The following is an 18,829-nucleotide window of genomic DNA, read 5'->3' on the forward strand; positions in this document are numbered from 1 at the left end:
TCACCACAAGATGGCGGGCCAGAAAATAGTCAAAAGATAATTTAAGATATTAATTGATGAAAAATGCAACCAGAACTGCCTGTGACTGACTATTACAGTCTATTTTGTAACTGGTAGTGAGCTGTTACTCTGTGTAAAATCCTGCGACAGTCATTAACAAAAAGCCACATTTGTGTGGCGGTGTCCGATCAGAGTATGTGAGCGGAGTGGAGCGCCAACAATTTCCCCTCCGTGCTCTGAGCATTTAATATTCACTCTGCTCCTGCTCCACTCCGCGCTCACTGATATCAGAAACACTGCTCCGTGGCTAAAGTATTTCAGTATGTTTGAAAGATCACAGTTCTATGGAAGCCCGTTTCCACCACTGAATAAAAAAAATATATATATATATATTTTTTTCACAGAATTGTGAGATATAAACTCGCAATTGCGAGTTAAAGTCCAGTTTTGAGGGGGGAAAAAGACTGATATGTTCTCAATTGCGAGTTTATATAATGCAATTCTGAGAAAACAAAAGTCAGCTGTCAGCTGAAAATATTCAGAAGGAACAAATAAATTCCTTGAGAAATATAACTTCCCGCTCATGTCCACTGCAGTCATCATAGCCTTCACATTCTTTCTGATTTGAGTGATCCTTTTCTATCTAGCTAGCTAAATGTTTAACATGTGAATTCTTGCCAAATATGCAGTTATATTACGGGTCGTTGGCATGAATTGTACTCGTGATGCAGCGGAGTGAGTGAAAACCACGACGCTCCGACTTTTAAAAAATCCGCTCCATTCAAATTCACACCGCTCCACTCCTGCTCAGCTCCACTCACATACTCTGATTGTGAGTAACCGTTGCTGTCAAGACAGATCTATTTCAGAACAGCCGCTATCAAAATAATCTGGCTACGGGCCAGATATTATTGCTGGGGCCCGTGGGCCGCCTGTTGCCGACCACTGCTTTAAAGGCTTGTGCACTCAACTGTTTGCGAAATGGAGCTTTGTGCTTGTGTATCCTACCTCTCTCATTCGGCACAAATCCAAATATTCCGTAATATTTCCATATTTGTGATGTAACGTATCTGAATTTTATTTTGATAAAATACCAACTTTAGCAATGCTGGAACTGATGTGTTTTGGTGTGTGTGTGAAAGTGTGTGCGCGCGCGTGTGTGACGCGATTACTTCAACTGTTTCCTTACACCAGCAGAATCAACTTTAAACACTTATCGTCTTAATGCATCACTGTATAAAGGATGAACTCAAAACATTGTGTTTTTATATAATAAAGAAAACAAATAGGATGTTGCTTTCTGGCATTTGAGTTTCCTTTCTGTGAACAAATGAAGTCTGTCACAAAAATTAACTGAAACTCAGCATATATAGACTGTTACGTGTCGTACTGTTTTTTTCTCCTTGTTTATCTGTTAACTAAATCAAATATATTTCAAGAATTTATTCCTTGTATGTATACATGTACTACAGATTATAATATATATTTGAATATATATAATGTAATATAATATTTAGCATTACTACTGTACTACTCTGTTAAAAATAAATGAAGAAACCGAGCATAGTAGATTTGTTGTTTTTTTTCCTGTTGTACCGAAATCGTATCCAACCGTGACATCTGTGTACCATGCCACCCCTAATATATGCAAGCATTTTTATATATAAAAAGCCCAATTTTCTTTTTTTTATTGAAAAGAACACTTCCACATTCTGCCCAATGTCCTTCAAACAAACGTGCCAAACTGAATGCTATGAAAACATACAGTGCTTAATTTATTAGACCACCTGTCATAATAAAGCGACAACACAAATATTTTAGGAATCTGTCAAAAAATTATTTAAATATAAAAATGTTATTTATTGGGAAAATAACAAACAACTAAATAGTATTTATTCACATAACAAAAATGGCCTCCTATGTCTTTCATAACAGCTTGCATTCTTGCTGGTATTGTTTATGTACTTTTTGACTGTAATTTTGTATCTGAAAAAAATAAATAAACGCACTATAAAGTGCTTGACTTTTTTCTGCTTTTCTTTCTTATACAACAGCAATAATTACATTATAGCATTAGAAATAGCCTACTGTTACTAAAGAGCTTATGCATATTGAAGGACTAACCAATACAGAAAGCTAAAAAAAAAAAAAGATTTTGGTAATAACCAATATAGCGCAGCAGTGGCACAAACCTTACATAATTTGTTTAAAACCTTACATAAATTTGTTAAGCACTGTATATAGGCTGTTGAATATAGCCTAGTTTAGTCGTCTTTACTGTCATTTCTTTATCCTTTAAAAGGCGCCTATGAAGCGTCTGATATTTATATTCAGACAATTACACGCAGTTATCCCTATTACAGTTCCTACTCATAAAATACGTGCACTACATGTTTACTTTTAAACCTTAATTTAACGTACAACAACATATTTCAGCACAATGAATGTTTTTGCACTGAATATTAATTGTCTCCCTCTCTACTGTGTTCCGTCTGGCTGACGCGAGTGCACGCGCCAACGCTCATTCAGTAAAAAATTAAAACTTAGACTGTCAGGATGGGCCTTTACGCAAAAAATGGAAACGCTCGCGTGAATGTGACATTTACAGATAAGGATATGACCGTAAACTCAAAGTGTTTGCGCTGTGGATGCATACGCATCTGTCAAAGCCGCATGACAGGGCAAGCCATTCCGATAATGCATTAAGTTAGCTTAAAGCTTAAAGCTTAAAATAAAGAATTCTCATGTTTTGGGCAGCTTGGATCACATACTTCTCCTGCAGCATCTCATTCTGTTTCCTCCACTATTTTTAGATGCATTTTGTCCACAGAAATGCGTTATTCAGTGCTGTAATTTGACGTGGCCGGCTGAAGTTGGACGTGCACTGTGGGCAGACCCCACTAATCGATAATGAGAATGGTTGTCGATGATTTTCATTATCGATAATAATCAATTTTATCGATTAATTGTTGCAGCCCTAATATATACATATACACTGAACAAAATTATAAACGCAACACTTTTGTTTTTGCCCCCATTTTTCATGAGCTGAACTCAAAGATCTAAGACTTTTTCTATGTACACAAAAGGCCTATTTCTCTCAAATATTGTTCACAAATCTGTCTAAATCTGTGTTAGTGAGCACTTCTCCTTTGCCGAGATAATCCATCCACCTCACAGGTGTGGCATATCAAGATGCTGATTAGACAGCATGATTATTGCACAGGTGTGCCTTAGCCTGGCCACAATAAAAGGCCACTCTAAAATGTGCAGTTTTATCACACAGCACAATGCAAACAGATGTTGCAAGTTTTGAGGGAGCGTGCAATTGGCATGCTGACTGCAGGAATGTCCACTAGAGCTGTTGCCCGTGAATTGAATGTTCATTTCTCTACCATAAGCCGTCTCCAAAGGCATTTCAGAGATTTGGCAGTACATCCAACCGGCCTCACAACTGCAGACCACGTGTAACCACAACAGCCCAGGACCTCATCTGCATGCTCGTCGTCCTCATTGGGGTCTTGACCTGACTGCAGTTTGTCGTCGTAACCGACTTGAGTGGGCAAATGCTCACATTCGATGGCGTCTGGCACTTTGGAGAGGTGTTCTCTTCACGGATGAATCCCGGTTTTCACTGTACAGAGCAGATGGCAGACAGCGTGTATGGCGTCGTGTGGGTGAGCGGTTTGCTGATATCAGCGTTGTGGATCGAGTGGCCCATGGTGGCGGTGGGGAGATCCTGAGGCCCATTGTTGTGCCATTCATCCACAACCGTCACGTCATGTTGCAGCATGATAATGCACAGCCCCATGTTGCAAGGATCTGTACACAATTCTTGGAAGCTGAAAACATCCCAGTTCTTGCTGAAAACATCCCAGTTCTTGCATGGCCAGCATACTCACCGGACATGTCACCCATTGAGCATGTTTGGGATGCTCTGGATCGGCATATACGACAGCATGTTATAGATATATAGATTTAAAAAGGTCCTGGCTCTTCCAAGCCTTATAATGGCAATGAATGGGGGGGGGGGGGGGGGGGGGGGGGTCAAGATATTAAAGCCCAAAAAAAAAAGTGCATCCATCCATCATAAAAAGTGCTCCATGACTCTGTGGGCCATTCATGAAGGCCTTCTGAAGCAAAGAAGAAAAATATACCTATTTAAAAAAATATTGTCTCCTCCGCGTCACCCTGGTGGCATTTTGGAGTGTATCATGACGTATGTGCGTACTTTGAACTGAACGTAAGCGTTGTTAAATGAAGTCGTTATTTTTGTTTTCTTTGCACATAAAAAGTATTCTCGTAGCTTCAAAAAAATTACAGTTGAACCACTGATGTCGCATGGATTATTTTAACGATGTCCTTACTACGTTTCTGGACCTTGATTGTGGTGGTACCCTATGGGTGGTCTATGGGAGGGTCATAGAGCTCTTGCAATTCATCAAAAATATCTTAATTTGTGTTCTGAAGAGGGAACGAAGGTCTTACAGGTTTGGAATGACATGAGGGAGAGTAATTAAAAGGGGTCATCGGATGCAAAATTCACTTTTCGAGTGAACAAATGTGTGGAAGTGTGTGTACACAGCCATCCTATAATGATAAAAATCCACAGTGTTTTTTTTTTAAATCCCTATTTTAAAACCCCCCTTCTTAAATCAGGCTGTTCTGAGAGCCCTGTCAGAATGACGTTTTTTTTTTTTTTTTTTTTTTAATCTTTGCAAATTGCCTTTCCTAATATGTGCTAGTTAGCTAGTTTTGCAGCTAAAGTAAACAGCACTGCTGGTCACTCCACGGAAGAGAGGGGGGCGGGGTCAGCAGAGTCATGAGCATTTAAAGGGACATGGACTAAAAAACGGCTTGATGAAAACAGAGCTGATTTTGACAGGCTTAAAGAGGTGTTTTTTACACAACCATTGAGAAATTTTAACCAAAGTATGTTATAGACTTTTAATTAAGACCCTAAAGAATCATATAAATCATATTTTTGGGTGAACTCTCTCTTTAACCCCCTGGAGCTGTGCAAAGTACTTTCTATGATGCTTGGATGCACTTTTTTGGGTTTCAAAATCTCGACCACAGGACATTTTATAATATAACTCTGACTGTATTAGTCTGAAAGGAGAAAGTCATATGCACCTAGGATGGCTCGAGGGTGAGTAAATCATGAGGTAATTTTCATTTTGGGAAAATATCCCTTTAAACTAGGGCTGCACAATATATCGCAAAATTATCGTTATTGTGATATGCGATATCCATATTGCAGAGTTGCGATAAATTAAATTAATTTTATGTGCCAAGCATTTGTTGCATGCATAGGTTGTCCAAATTTGACCAATCAAATGGGACCTTACTATCTTTATACCCGCCTCCCAAGTAGTTGCTATATGCTATTGGCTAGACCGGGCCCAAAGGTGAACCTAGTGGCTCAGAACAGAGAGTGGAAAATAAATATGGCGGGAGTAGACAAGCGAGGAAAATGACAGCAGCAAAGAACTTGTGCCTAAAAAGAACTGTACGTCTGAAATATGGCAGTATTTTGGCTTCAAGAAAGAAGACGCGTCACAAATGCAGGTACTGTGTAAGTCGTGCCGAAAAGCTGTGGTCATGTCGAGAGGAAATACAACTAATCTCCAGTGTCATCTGGAACACAACCACAGGGTGCTATATGAAGACTTCCGAAAATGTAAGGCCAAATCTACCAAAACTGCTAACGAAAAGCCAAGTAACAATAAGGGAGTCGTATAGACAACCATCGATCAAAGTTTTACAAATGCAATGCCTTAAGGAAAAACGTCAAAGCGCCACAAGGAATTAACAGATGCTATCACATGCTTTTTAGCTAAAGACATGATGCCTGTTAACACCGTGAGCAAAGAAGGCTTTGTGGGTCTAATTAACAAATTGGACCGAAGATATCAGCTGCCATCGAGAAATAATTTTTCTCATGTTGCAATTCCACAGATGTACAACACTTGTGTGAAGACCGTGAGCTCCGAGCTGCGCCAAGTGGACTTCTATGCTAGCACCACTGACCTGTGGTCGAGTCGTACGACTGAGCCCTACATGAGCTATACCGTTCACTTTCTTACTCACGACTTTGAATTAAAAACACGCTGTCTGGGTGTTGTGTATTTCCCCGAATCCCACACCAGTGAAAACATAGCCCATAGGGTGCAGGATGTTTTAGCCAGCTGGAACTTAAAAGAAGAAAATCAAGTGTCCATTACAATGGACAATGGCGCCAATGTGGTGATGGATACCGAATTTAATGATTGGGTCAGGCTACAATGCACACGTTTAAAACCTACCAAAGTCAATATGCTAGTTTTCCTGGCAAAAATCCTGGAATAAAATAGCTTTCACAGTTAAGCACATTTGGCATTGCATTGTGCTAAAAAAAATAGGTTTACATGTTAATAATGTTTACATGTTAATACTTAATTATTTTATTTATGTGGATGTTGACAAGATGTTACTATTACCACTACATTTTTTAAATAATATATTTTTAGTTAAAAAAACAAAAAACAAGGCAAGGCAAGGAAATATTTTGTTTAAAAGATGCTCTTGATGATTGTGTGGTTACATGTGAATAAAAATTAATGTTTGAGAGTAATGCATTTTGTGTTTGCAGGTCTATGTTAACAGCAAACCAGAAATCAGAATATCTATAGGTTTTCAGTCATTCATAGTGTTTTAAAGTCTAAATGTTTGCACCTTCCTTGACAGTTTTTTTTAGCCTGAATTAGATTTAATTAGATCAGAAGAATATCTATTACCTGTTTATTTTAGTATGATCATTACATATATAAATTATATTTTTAAATAGCTAATAAAAACAGCATTTCTCTAGGGAAATGTGATATAGCCAGAAATATCGTTATCGCAATATTCAACTACAATATCACATATTTTCCCAATATTGTGCAGCCCTACTTTAAACGCACCTGAATCTAGAGGTAATCAAAGTCTTCAGGATTACCAGAAACTTCCAGGCAGGTATGTCCAGACTAGTTGGAGCAAAGCGGTGCAGGACATTGTCCCTGCTGGACCAGGACTGGACAACCCTATGCTAAGTGCATCTATGCATTTAAATGTGCAAGTATACCTGTGCCATTAGTTTGTTTAACTGAGCCACTCCAGGGGTCAGAGGTCAGACCGTCAGTGGCAGGACCAGCTCCTTCCGCTGCCCAGGGATCGGTTGACCCTGAGAGCGGGGTAGAGCGACTGAGAGCGACTGAGGTAGCCCAAGGGTCAGCACTTTGAGGGGTCACAGCTGGAGGGGATACAAGGAGAGGTCAAGGATCAGAGGACACCACGAACAAAGAGGAAAAGCCAGGGTAAAGACACAGAGGACACAGGGAGGAGACATCCTCGACAATCTCACCTGTGGACGCCCAGGGGTCAGAGTTCACTCTAGAGGATGAGTCACCCCACGGGTCTGGGGCTACTGTTGCTGGTGCTCCTCCCCAGGGGTCGGCACTCGGGGGAGAAGCGGGGGAGGCAGCTCCCCATGGGTCGGCCGGGCCCCATGGCCCAGCGGTAGACGCAGGAGCCAACGCAGGAGGCGGAGAGGGTCCGGCAGAGCCCGTTGCAGGGGCCCCCCATGGGTCTACGGCACTCAACTCCATCAAAGACGACTGAGAGAGAGACATGTCAGTAAGAACGTCCTCATTTTGAAAGGAGTGCGCGAGAAAGCAAAAGAGTGAGAGGGAAGCTTGTTTGTATAGAGAGGACAGACACTTACACTTGCAAGTGGTTAAATAATAGCTAGTGTGGCGAAATGACAAGGAAGAAACTCTAGAGGAAGTGAAACAAGCTCACACACATCGCTGTGCTAAAGCGCGTACGCAGGGTGAGAGACACAGACAGAGCAGGTAACTCTTGGAGAGTGAGAGGCAGGTACACAAACACGCAACCCTCGGTAACAACACTACACTACCATGTGTACACCTCACGCTCTCATCCTAGAACAACAACAACTCGTCAAGCATGAACTCTTGCTGACACAATCGTACACAATCACACACCTCCTCGGGCTTGGCTTTCTCCCTCTTACTCTCCTCGATGGCCATCTGCAGCCTCAGGTCGTCTCCCCTGCGCAGACGCTCCTCCTGCCAATCACACACCACCGTCACATCATCACAGTGAACCAAGTTCTGTGGGCTGATGGGAAATGGAGTCTACTGAACTGTGGCAACCTGACTCCCATGTCTCACCAGCTTCAGAGTTGTGCTTCATGGCTTCAGTTAGGCACAAATCAACATTTGAAAGTAGTGGGCGGTTCATCTACTCTGACATTTCATTGATAAGGTCTGATGGAATTACAAAGAATGAATAATTACTGAGAATTATAGGTACTTTCGGAATTACTCATTGATTTCATCATGCAAAAGTGAACAATTTGTTCAGAAGACTTCAAACAACAGAATTTATTAACAAGAGGTAAGCTCACACACAAAACAGAAATTTTTATAAATAAATACTTACTAGGTATTTCTTAGACATTTCAATTGTTCCATGATCATTCTTAAGTATATATTATTTCAGGCTGATGTGTGATTTGCAAGGGAAGAGGATAGCAAAATAAGAGTTCATCTACTGTAACCTGGATGAATTTTTGCTCCCTGACCTTTTGGTGAATCTCCTGGCTGATTGTGAGTGCGTAGCGGATCTCTGCATCTTCCAGAGGGTCATTGCTAGTCTGAAGGAGGGGGGCAGGGTGAGGACAGATGTGAGTGAAGGAGTGAGGGGGGAAATATGCAGAAACTGTGCAGAGGACGGGCCAAATGTTTAACGTGTCATTCTACTTTATTAGAGAAACAACCCATATTTCAATTCTAAGATGGCAGTTAAGGAAAAAGGCAGATTTAGGGAGCTTTAAAGATGGTTATTATTAGCAGAACTCAACAGTAAGGCTGGCCCAGGGCCAGTGTGAGAGAGTTGAGCCAGTTAACAGAACTGTCACTTGACCTATGGGGACACATATCTTAAATTTTTTGTACATGTACTTTTTATACTTTGCTAACTTTTTTTTTTTTTTTTCATTTATTGTTAAAAAAGTATTGCAATAGATATGTAAAAATAAATAAATTACATTAAAAAATGTAAAAATAATGAGTGAAAATATACAGATAAATTCTGATCAAATTTATCAAATTTTTAACAGAAATCTATAATTGTGTGCGTCTGATAAATATTGCCAGGTCAATCAGAACTACTGGTCAGACTCAGCAAGCAGAAAAAAAATCCTTACTGTTGAGCTCTGATTGGGATGCCACAGTTAAAGTACAACTTGTAATTCACTGGCATGTTCTAAAATCAGTAAATATATTTCACAAGTCACAGTCCATATTAGAGCAATTTATTACAGGACTATCTGGAATACTTGATTGGAATAGATTACATTTTGCTGTCAAATATGTTTATATAGTTGGCCACTAAAGTATATAATTGAACACAGTCTCAGGCAAACAATTTCCTGCACTACCTTGTAGCATGGTCTCATCTTCCTTCACGTAAAAAAAAACTCAATTTAATGTCAATTTGTTTATTTTCATGTAATAAGCACGATAATGTACAGTCAGTAGTTCAATTTCACAAAATGAAGATCTGATCACCACATCAGGATTTATTCTGCATATGACCAGCTGACTACACATTATCCCTTACGTATAGTTCTGCTAAAATCCAATTTCACATTAAGTATGCCTACAAAGCTCTTTCCATCTCTGGTAGAACAACTATTCATCTTCCTCAGTCTCTGAACCATCTCAGCAGTACATTTTACCTGCAGCCTGAAAACCTGATAGCTGATTGGCTTTGAGACTTTACCTGCTCCGCCTCTTCCTTGCTCATGGCCAGTGCCAGCTGGAGCTGCAGGTCCTCCTCTCCAGAGCTCTGGGGCCATGCCTGCTCAGCTTCTGTTCCCGAGTGCAGTCCTCCCCCTAAAGCAGGAGCAGAAGGGGCCGAAGATGCTAAGGGAGGAGTCAAATGACAGCCATTATGATGCATCAATAGATAGAGGAGTATCGGTCCCTAAAAGTGCTTCCAGAGCAAAATGCTTGCCAGCCTCCATACTTGGCCAAAGCTGTGAAGTGCACTCAGAGTGTTTTTATCAGGGTGCTGACATTCATTTGAGTGTCCGCCCTGACCCCTTCATAAGCCCCTCCTACTGCAAAGCACTTCTAATTCTTACCACTGCTAGTCTGTGCCATCTTCTCTTTGGTTTTGAGTGCATGGATCCTCTCCTCTCGTAGCCTCTCTTCATCTTTTAGCAACGTCACCAGCTGCTTGGCCTTTTCCCGTACATTCACACCCTGAAACATTAACACAATATGTAACGTTACATATGAACTTGTGTTTTGCACAAAGCATCTGTGCAATTCTAGTATATTTAATTGTCCAAAAACCTGAACTACATTTTGTTGAGTTTGAGGTAGTGCATGTGACAAACGTGTTATTAGGGTGACTAAAAGTTGGACTGAAGTTTTTGTGGTTTAAATGTAGAGAGAGATCTTGAGCGAGAGATTGCTGTAGTGTGTGTGAATCACATATGAGAATCGTTACGAACATGTTGAAGAACACTTCAAAACTAACACTGAGAGCGCTCCATTTATTTCCTTATTGACAGAGAGATAACATTTCTTTGCACGTGTGTGTATAAATATAACTTCTTGTTTGTGTGTACCTGGTCCTTGCCATCTCTGTCAATGTACTGGAAATCTTTGAGAGTCTGGACGGCATAGATGTTTTCCCTGCACTGCTGTGCCACTCTCTCTGAACCTGTCTTTATCAGATACTCCATCAGAGTCATAGCCTGAGAAAGAGCGGGAGTAAACATACAATCAGATTGTTTATAGCCTCATATACCACTAGTGAGGGTCAAACTTACTTTATATACATGTCTCCAGTTCTTCCCATGGTCGTTGAGTCTCTTCCAGACCATGCTCATAATCTCTGAGAAGGCCACTACATTGTATGTCAGGTCAGCAATCTCTGACATCAAAGAGCTAGAGGGACCCCATGGGTCATTAGAGGTTGCTTCCCTAACCTTGAGAAAAAAAAAAAATTCAATAAACTTAATTTAAAGTGTCTCTTCATGCTTACCGAATACTGTATGTGTAAGTATGTGAAACTATATACTGTATGCAACTAAAAACATTTTAAACAGAAGTATGCTACATGACCGCATAACATTGCATGTTTATCCAGCTAGTGTTGTTAAGTAAAAAAAAAAAAAAAAAAAAAAAAAAAAAAAAATTATATATATATAATAAAATAAAAAAACAGGTTAAGAACTGCCATTGCACCGTATATACCACTAAAGTGCCCAGTTCTACAAGAAATTTTTTTGTTGTTATTGCTTCCGGTACATTTATAGCACTAGAAATTGAAGGTCAGTGCATTGCATTTTGGTATACCATATCCACGCAGAATTCTCTGTTATATACTGCAAGTTTTAGACAATATGGCAGGTTATCTGTTTAATCTAGGCACATCAAAAATTAGCAGACTGTGCAACTTAAACCATATTATTTTATTACAGAAAGAGTATGGACCAGAGTAGTACAGTAGTATGATACTCCAAACCGAACTTTATTTTGCTGACTAACATTGTGACACACTTTTAAAAACGAATGAATTCTTGCCTCTTTTGTGTGACTGCTTTCAGTATGAATGAACAGTTTCATTCAATCGAAAAAAAAAGAAAAAAAAAATGAATAGCAGAAGTACATAACATTTATCAGGAACTAAAAGACTTGAATAAGAAGACTGTTTCAAGGCCAAGATGATGAAGAATGTGAAAAGAAGAACAGAGAAAACAAAAGCTGGGTTACAAAGGTCAAAGTCTAACCTTTATCTCTGCCTCTGAGTAATTGTGAACAATGTTCTTCACTTGTCGCCGCAGCGATGATGTCGACATGGCAACAGGCTGGATATCAGGTTCTGCAAAATCTGGGACATTGTAAAGCAATGTCAATAAAACAGTAATAAGGACAGGTACAAAGGCAAACAAAGGCTACACATTTTACAAAAGGGAGTGTATTAGCTCTGAGACTGAAATATCTAAGAATGACCAGGAGGAACCAGCAGGACGTTTATCAGAAAACAAAACAGAAATTATCTGGCTGCTATTCAAACGCCATCCATCTCTCCATCGATTAAAAAAAAAAAAAAAAAAGACCCAATCTAACATAATATCCCCAGTACTGTACAGCACCAGGAATTCCCCAACCTGAAAGTCCTGTAAACACAAGAGCATCTGATGACGTGTGAGTCTGGCTCCAGGAAGTGTGTGTGAAGTGTACTATACCTGGGAGTGTCTGTCTCTCTCCCCCACCTCTCGAACTGTGTGTGTGTGTGTGTGCGCGCTCAGGTCAGGGTCTCAGTGTTTAGCCTGTCCACTGTTCCAAACCTCCACACGGCGGCCACATGAGGGCCCAGAAGCACAGATGTGGGGTGAAATAACTACAAGAAGAACAGAGATTTAGACCGGAGGTACAACATACAGGGATGAACGCTGGTGCAGCACTGTGGAGGCTTAAAAACACAAAAGACATTCAATTCTACTCTTTAACAATAGAGAAAATGCAGTACTAGCGGACCATGCCTGAAGGCACTGTACATTGCTCATCTGTAACATCACATGGGTGTAGGTCTAGAGAAACTACAACAAAGCTGAAGCTCAACACCTGCTGTGATGTACAAAACATAACATCTATCACTTCACTATCACTATAAAGCATAAATTATCATATGCGATACATAGATTTATAAAGTAAATTATCAGTATGATAAAAGCTGTTGAACAAAAATGACTACATGCCTTCTGCCCTCTGAATGATAATTCATATTTTTAGTAAGAAAAAAGTCCAACACCACATTGTGGTACTTTTTTTTAACCATGAATTCTTTAATGATTTTTCTAAAATAAACGTAATAACGGTTATATTGTTATTAGTTTCAAGATGAACATTTACTGGATGGAAGCCAACTAGGCTTATTCAATTATCCATAAATCAATTATGTATCAAATATAAAACAACAGAATTTTAAGGATAATTTTTCTCTCAATAATCATATTACTGCACTGAATATTATGTAATGAAAACTACAGAGCTCTGATCATAAAACTAAGCATTTAAATATCATCTTACTAAGACATAAAAATGAGTTACAGAGTGACTGATATGTATAAACATTTTATGCAAGTAGTCTGTTATAGTGTTATAAAAATCACATCGATTTATATTACAAGCTATCAGAATTTAATCTTTTTGTCCATATAAACAACATCGGCACCAAATTGCATTTTTTTTTTTTTTTTCAGTTTGGACTAATAAATAAAATAAACATGTTTTTCCCTCTTTGAATGTCAGCTCCATATATCATACATAGCATGAACCATAAAACCCTGGTGTATCAAAAAATATAAAACACGCCCAAACTGTCATATATTCTGTCTAAAGGTTCAATAAACTGAACTATTTATAAAAAAAAAAAAAAAAAAGTTTTAAATTTTGTTGTTTATTATTTAATTTGTCACGTTTTACATGGTTAACATTAAATTAAACACACTGTATAACAAGAATAAGGAACATACACTAACATGACCTGATCATATTAATAAACTAACACACTACATTAGCACCCTTGACTCCATTAAAGGCAAATATACCAAAAATCTTGTAAGTGTCGGTCAATCCTGGAAGAACAGGCGACAAGTAGTAGTTGATAGGGTGTATTAATATGCAGCACTGTTGTATAAGGCTCCCACAGCCAGTCACCTTCAGGATTCAGGAGCAAAGTACAAAAGTCTGAATTAACTGTTGTCAATGACACCAGAGACCTTTAACTTCAAGCTCCATTCAAAACAGTCAAATTAGGGGTCAACAGGTGGTTTTCAAAAGCAAGTTGATGAGGTGATAAACAACATTCAATGAACTTATCTATGACAACTTTTGCTTGGAAATGTGCGTGAAATCTGACAGTTGGCGAATCGGATCTGCATCAGATCTCTTTAAAGTGGCGTGTTGTTTATCTTTGTCTGAGCAGAAGACAGTGAGGGCTATCAGGCAACAGCACAACCTCTCTACACCTCCACCCAGCTAACAAATGAAACAGCATTCATTCCCAGCCGCTAGACAACTCTTCTAAAGTAACTTCAGCGGTCCAAACTTATAGAAAGAGATCACTGCCAAGTCCACTAGAGATCAGCTAGCTGAGGCTACTTACCGCGGAGCTCCTGTTCTTCCTCTCAAACACGACCAGACATCCAGCCGAGCAGCAGAAAGCGGGCTTTTATCAGTGAAGACGGGGGTAAAGGGACGCGCTGTTGTGCCTCTGTCACGGCGCTGAATTAAAAACACTCATTTAGAGACGGGAGCGCCGCGCTATGCTAACTCAACTCATAAAGAGACGCGCCTGAGTGCGTGACAGAGCGGGTTTCCTTCACGACTATCGCCCTTCGAGCCGTGCTCGTCATTTAAACATATAACGTGTCATACAGCCGCTTAAACTAACATAATAGCGCTACTTTCGCAAATAACGTCTGTACTGACCCTGCTGTTGCTCGGATGGTACGAGGAGATGGCGGCACTTCCGCTTCCGTTTCCCCGCAGCGCGTCCAGAGATTTGAATATTCATGAGCCCAGGGACTAGCTTAACATAGTTTTTTTTATGTGATTTTGAATAGTAGCCGTACAATAAAAACATTGAACTGTATGAATCTAGATTTTGACATGTGAAAATCTGTTATATGACTATTACATATGCGCAAACAAATTTAAAGTTATCGTTTTGGTGAGTTTGTTAAACACCATTAAGAGTTCAGTAAGTAATTGTTTTATTGTGCTGTTAACATTAGTGGCGCTCGGGTGTCATGTTAACCTATACAAGCCTTTGAGCTATGAAGAGATGACAAGTATCCCCTGATATTTTCTTTCCTAATTTACAGCCATGCTACAGCACGCACTGCCCACATAGTGGCAATGTTCTCAATCAAATCAAATCAGATGAATTTCTTTGAAGAAAATTTACAACATACTACACCTTTTTGTCTTGAAGGCCCCCCAGAGTTCAACGCAATATTCAAAGGCCCCTTACATAAGACAGAATATTTCTTCCAGTATGTTATTACATTATTATTACAGAAACCTCACGTGTCAATTCTTTTCAAATTATCAAATTACTTTTTGTGATAATGTTTAAAGTATTCGGAGCTTTAATAACAAAAAAATATATATTTTATTCAGTACATTCTATTTTATTATTATTATTACTTGCAATTTAATTAAGTAGCCTAAGTTTATTTAGTCTAAATCATCCTGCAGAGCCCTTAGAAGTTTGCTGAGGCACCCTATAGTGAGCCTCGGCCCCTGGTTGAGAACCACTTATTTTTGTGAATATACTATAAAATATTCATACAAATACTCTCAAGTCTCATGACTGGCTGCGTTATTGCTCTTTATTGTGCAGAATATTATTTAGAAATGCAATGATGGTACTAAAGTGAAATATATTACTATAGTGCATACCTAAGCAATAATCATTCTCACTTTCACATTTTTCATGTGTCAGCTGAACTCAAAGTTTCACATTTACCTCCAAAGAATATTTTACGGCAGTTTTTTACTTAAAACGATGATGTGTGGTCTATTGCATTTCAATTATTTGCAGTTTGTTAAAATTATTTTACAGTCTGTATCCTTCATGAAAGTAACATGTAACAGATTACTTTGAGCTGGGTGGTCTTCTCACAGCATTTAGATAAAAATGGTGAGTTGATAAGAGCAGAGATTTTATACCAAGTCACTCAAACTGAATATTTGCAGAAACCATTCAAAGGTTATAAGAAAACAGACACTGAGCCTTAAATACTTGAAAATAAAAATACATATATTCACTCACAAATACACACACCCACATACATTCATGCAGAAGAACTCAAGGGCACCACGGCTATGAATGTGAAGAAGAGTATTCAACTTCTGTAAAATATTTAATGGTGAATACATTTGAAATACTTCTTAATCTGATGTTAGTGTAAATAACTCAATCCATTATTTGCAATACAAACACATATGATTCATTGCTACCTATCTGCATAATTTGGGTATTGGGTAACATGTTAAACTAATTCTATGCTCAGACATGCCATGTGACATTCTTGAACAGCAGGGGAGTGACAGAAGCGTAGTTCAGATTATGAATGGAAATGAGACCAGAGGGACTGATGAAGCCTCACTGAAGTCAACAGCAGACTGTATTAGCAACAGCTTCATGCATGCAGAGCAGCTGGAGAAATAGAAACGGCCACGGTTGTGATAACAGGGATTGTTTGCCTTATGTAATATACACTAGCCACGTTGTACTTGAGATATCAAGGAGAATCTTTCTGAGATGTAAATGTAGAAACAAATTAATTGTGAAGTGCAGAGAGAGAGCTGAGGGTCAGGGTAAACTGAGAGTGAGATATAGAAAGAGAGAATGTGAACTGGCAGCGCTGAGCAGAAGTTTGACATGGAGAGGATGGTTGTATTAGGTTCTGCAAGCTTTCAGCTGTTAGTTTTGTCACTCAAACAGATAGTAAAATGTACAGGTTAAATACCATTAAAAAAAGCCAATAAACAAACAAGCTAAATAAAACAAAAAGAGGGGACCATTTTTAATTTAATGACTCTAAACTGTTCTCTTTATTGATAATTCTTCTGATCCAACAGTGTTTTGAAAGTGCTGATATTTATACCAGGATATTTTCCTGTTTGCATTACTTTTTCGTGTTTTTTGTATTCCAGCTTGCCTTTATTTGGAACAATTTGTATTGGCAGAGAACAAATACATGCCAGTTTTGTCTGAAATGTAAGTTATCCAAAATTAATTGCTTATTTATGGAACTGTTGCACAAAGCAATATCAGAGATTCTTTTATTAATGGAGATGGCGACCTTCAAATCTGTATCACTGAAGGAAGTATAAAGGTCAATCTGAATCACATGCACCTAAGCCAATAATACAATGCTGCTTGTGCGATTGAATCCATGTTTTACAACAGTCACACACAATGTGCATTCATTACACTTTTAAATGAATGTATACTTTCATTTAAGTAGCCATTGATTAGAAAATAGATTAGAAAATAGCAGTCAATTTGTTACGTGACATTACATAACGTGATCTGTTTCAACAACAAAAAAAATATATACTCCTGTTAAGAAATGTTACGCATTGTTATCCCTGCCAACCCTAGGATCCTCACTACCAAAAACTATTTTTGCTGTAACAAAAGCATTGTCTAACATAATACACCCATTAACAGAATGTTAGTTACAATATTACAAATAAGTCATTAAATGTAGTAATTTTATATATAAAAAAGTAGTTTATTAGTTTATTTATTAAGTTACACACTGTACACTAGGTTTTTAAAAAAAAAAAATTATTCCTTGCATTGAGAAAGAATGCTTTAAATCAATCACTAATGATGGTAAAGTTTTGTCATCAGTGAAAAAAAATATTTTAAATTATATTAAAATAGAAAACATATATTTTAAATTGTAATAATATTTCACAATATTACTCTTTTTATATTTTTGATTGAGTAATGCAGCCTTAGTGAGCATAACCCACCCCAAACTTTTGAACAGTATGTGTTAAAAACCAAATAAATTGTATTTATTTTTATCTTAAGTGGTACCCATCATAAAAATTGTATATTTATTTATTTATGTACGCATGTATGTATGTATGTTTAAATTACCATCTTCACAGAGTAAATTAAACTATATTAAATCTAAATCAATCATATGTATATATATATATATATATATATATATATATATATATATATATATATATATATAGCTCATCCATATTTAAAGTTAAAACATTTACCCAAGACTACATTTCATATATTATTTTGTACATAGATTTATAAATAAATATATATATATAATCCAAAATACTTTAAACTGTTTACATGAATACTTTTTTTTTTTAAATGTGTGACTGGTACTATCACAGTCCAAAACCAAGTAAAATGTTTTTTATTTTTATTCTTTCAAAATATTTCTGCCACATTGGACTGTGTATTTTTAAATACTTCCTAAAATGGACATGATGCCATATCGCAATGATAATGCTTTGGTCAAGAGCCTAGGAGTAATTAAATTTCAAAAATGTAAATGTCTTGTTATCTTCTTCAATCTCACTTGATCCAGCAGAGCTGCTGTTCTGCACAGTAGGAGGAATTTACTAAGTATGAAAGTGATAGTAGTAGGAAGAGGGAGATCAAGAGACAGAGAGAGAGGAGGATTAGGAAAGAGACTGCAGGGAACAGCAAGAACTCAATAAAGTGTTGCAGATAGTCTGACTGACAGGTGGAACACATTGGGACGCTTTACTGACGTACAAGAGGAAACAGAGCAAGTGAGACGTCTGGGAAGGGGCAGCATACCTCACTGTTGTACTACATGGCTATCTGGGATGGAAACATGCAGAGTAATTTTGGAGGGAAAAGGGGAGAGCGAGGGAGAGAGAGAGAGAGAGAGAGAGAGAGAGAGAGCAGAGGAAGGTGGTATGAGTGAGAGCCGACAGACTCATTGAGGATCAAGAGAGAGAGAGAGCACAGATGTAAAAATACTCAGTAGCAACTGACACTCACACTCGCATGGTGACATCTGATTAACTCCTTGTCGATCTCAGTTGTATGTTGATAACGAGCAACAGACAGTTTGACTCAGATCTCAGTCCTGCACAGATGGGAAAGAGACAGTGAGAGAGAAACTGACTGTTTCCAAGACGTCCTGAAAGACCTGCAGCGTTGGACA

The 18,829-nt window shown here is 38.3% G+C and overlaps 1 protein-coding gene across 4 annotated transcripts in view; it reads right to left on the bottom strand.

Annotated features, from left to right (window-relative positions):
* The window catches only part of LOC306878246 (epsin-1-like), a 23,753-nt gene extending 9,122 nt beyond the window's left edge, over positions 1–14,631 (bottom strand). The window contains exons 1-11 of one of the 4 annotated variants that reach the window (XM_079430469.1): positions 14,239–14,631; positions 12,317–12,471; positions 11,858–11,958; positions 10,895–11,053; positions 10,691–10,819; positions 10,199–10,319; positions 9,835–9,977; positions 8,633–8,704; positions 8,031–8,114; positions 7,388–7,640; positions 7,109–7,276 (exon numbers count right to left, since the gene is read on the bottom strand). In XM_079430469.1, the coding sequence (XP_079286595.1) occupies positions 7,109–7,276; positions 7,388–7,640; positions 8,031–8,114; positions 8,633–8,704; positions 9,835–9,977; positions 10,199–10,319; positions 10,691–10,819; positions 10,895–11,053; positions 11,858–11,926 (1,198 nt within the window). In that variant the 5' untranslated portion in view covers positions 11,927–11,958; positions 12,317–12,471; positions 14,239–14,631. The remainder of the gene's footprint in view (positions 1–7,108; positions 7,277–7,387; positions 7,641–8,030; positions 8,115–8,632; positions 8,705–9,834; positions 9,978–10,198; positions 10,320–10,690; positions 10,820–10,894; positions 11,054–11,857; positions 11,959–12,316; positions 12,472–14,238) is intronic. The other 3 variants (XM_079430470.1, XM_079430471.1, XM_079430472.1) reach the window with 3 other exon arrangements.
* Positions 14,632–18,829: the final 4,198 nt, after the last annotated feature.

This window comes from Barbus barbus (assembly GCF_936440315.1).
Source record: "Barbus barbus genome assembly, chromosome: 12".
In the NCBI taxonomy this organism is placed as follows: domain Eukaryota; kingdom Metazoa; phylum Chordata; class Actinopteri; order Cypriniformes; family Cyprinidae; genus Barbus; species Barbus barbus.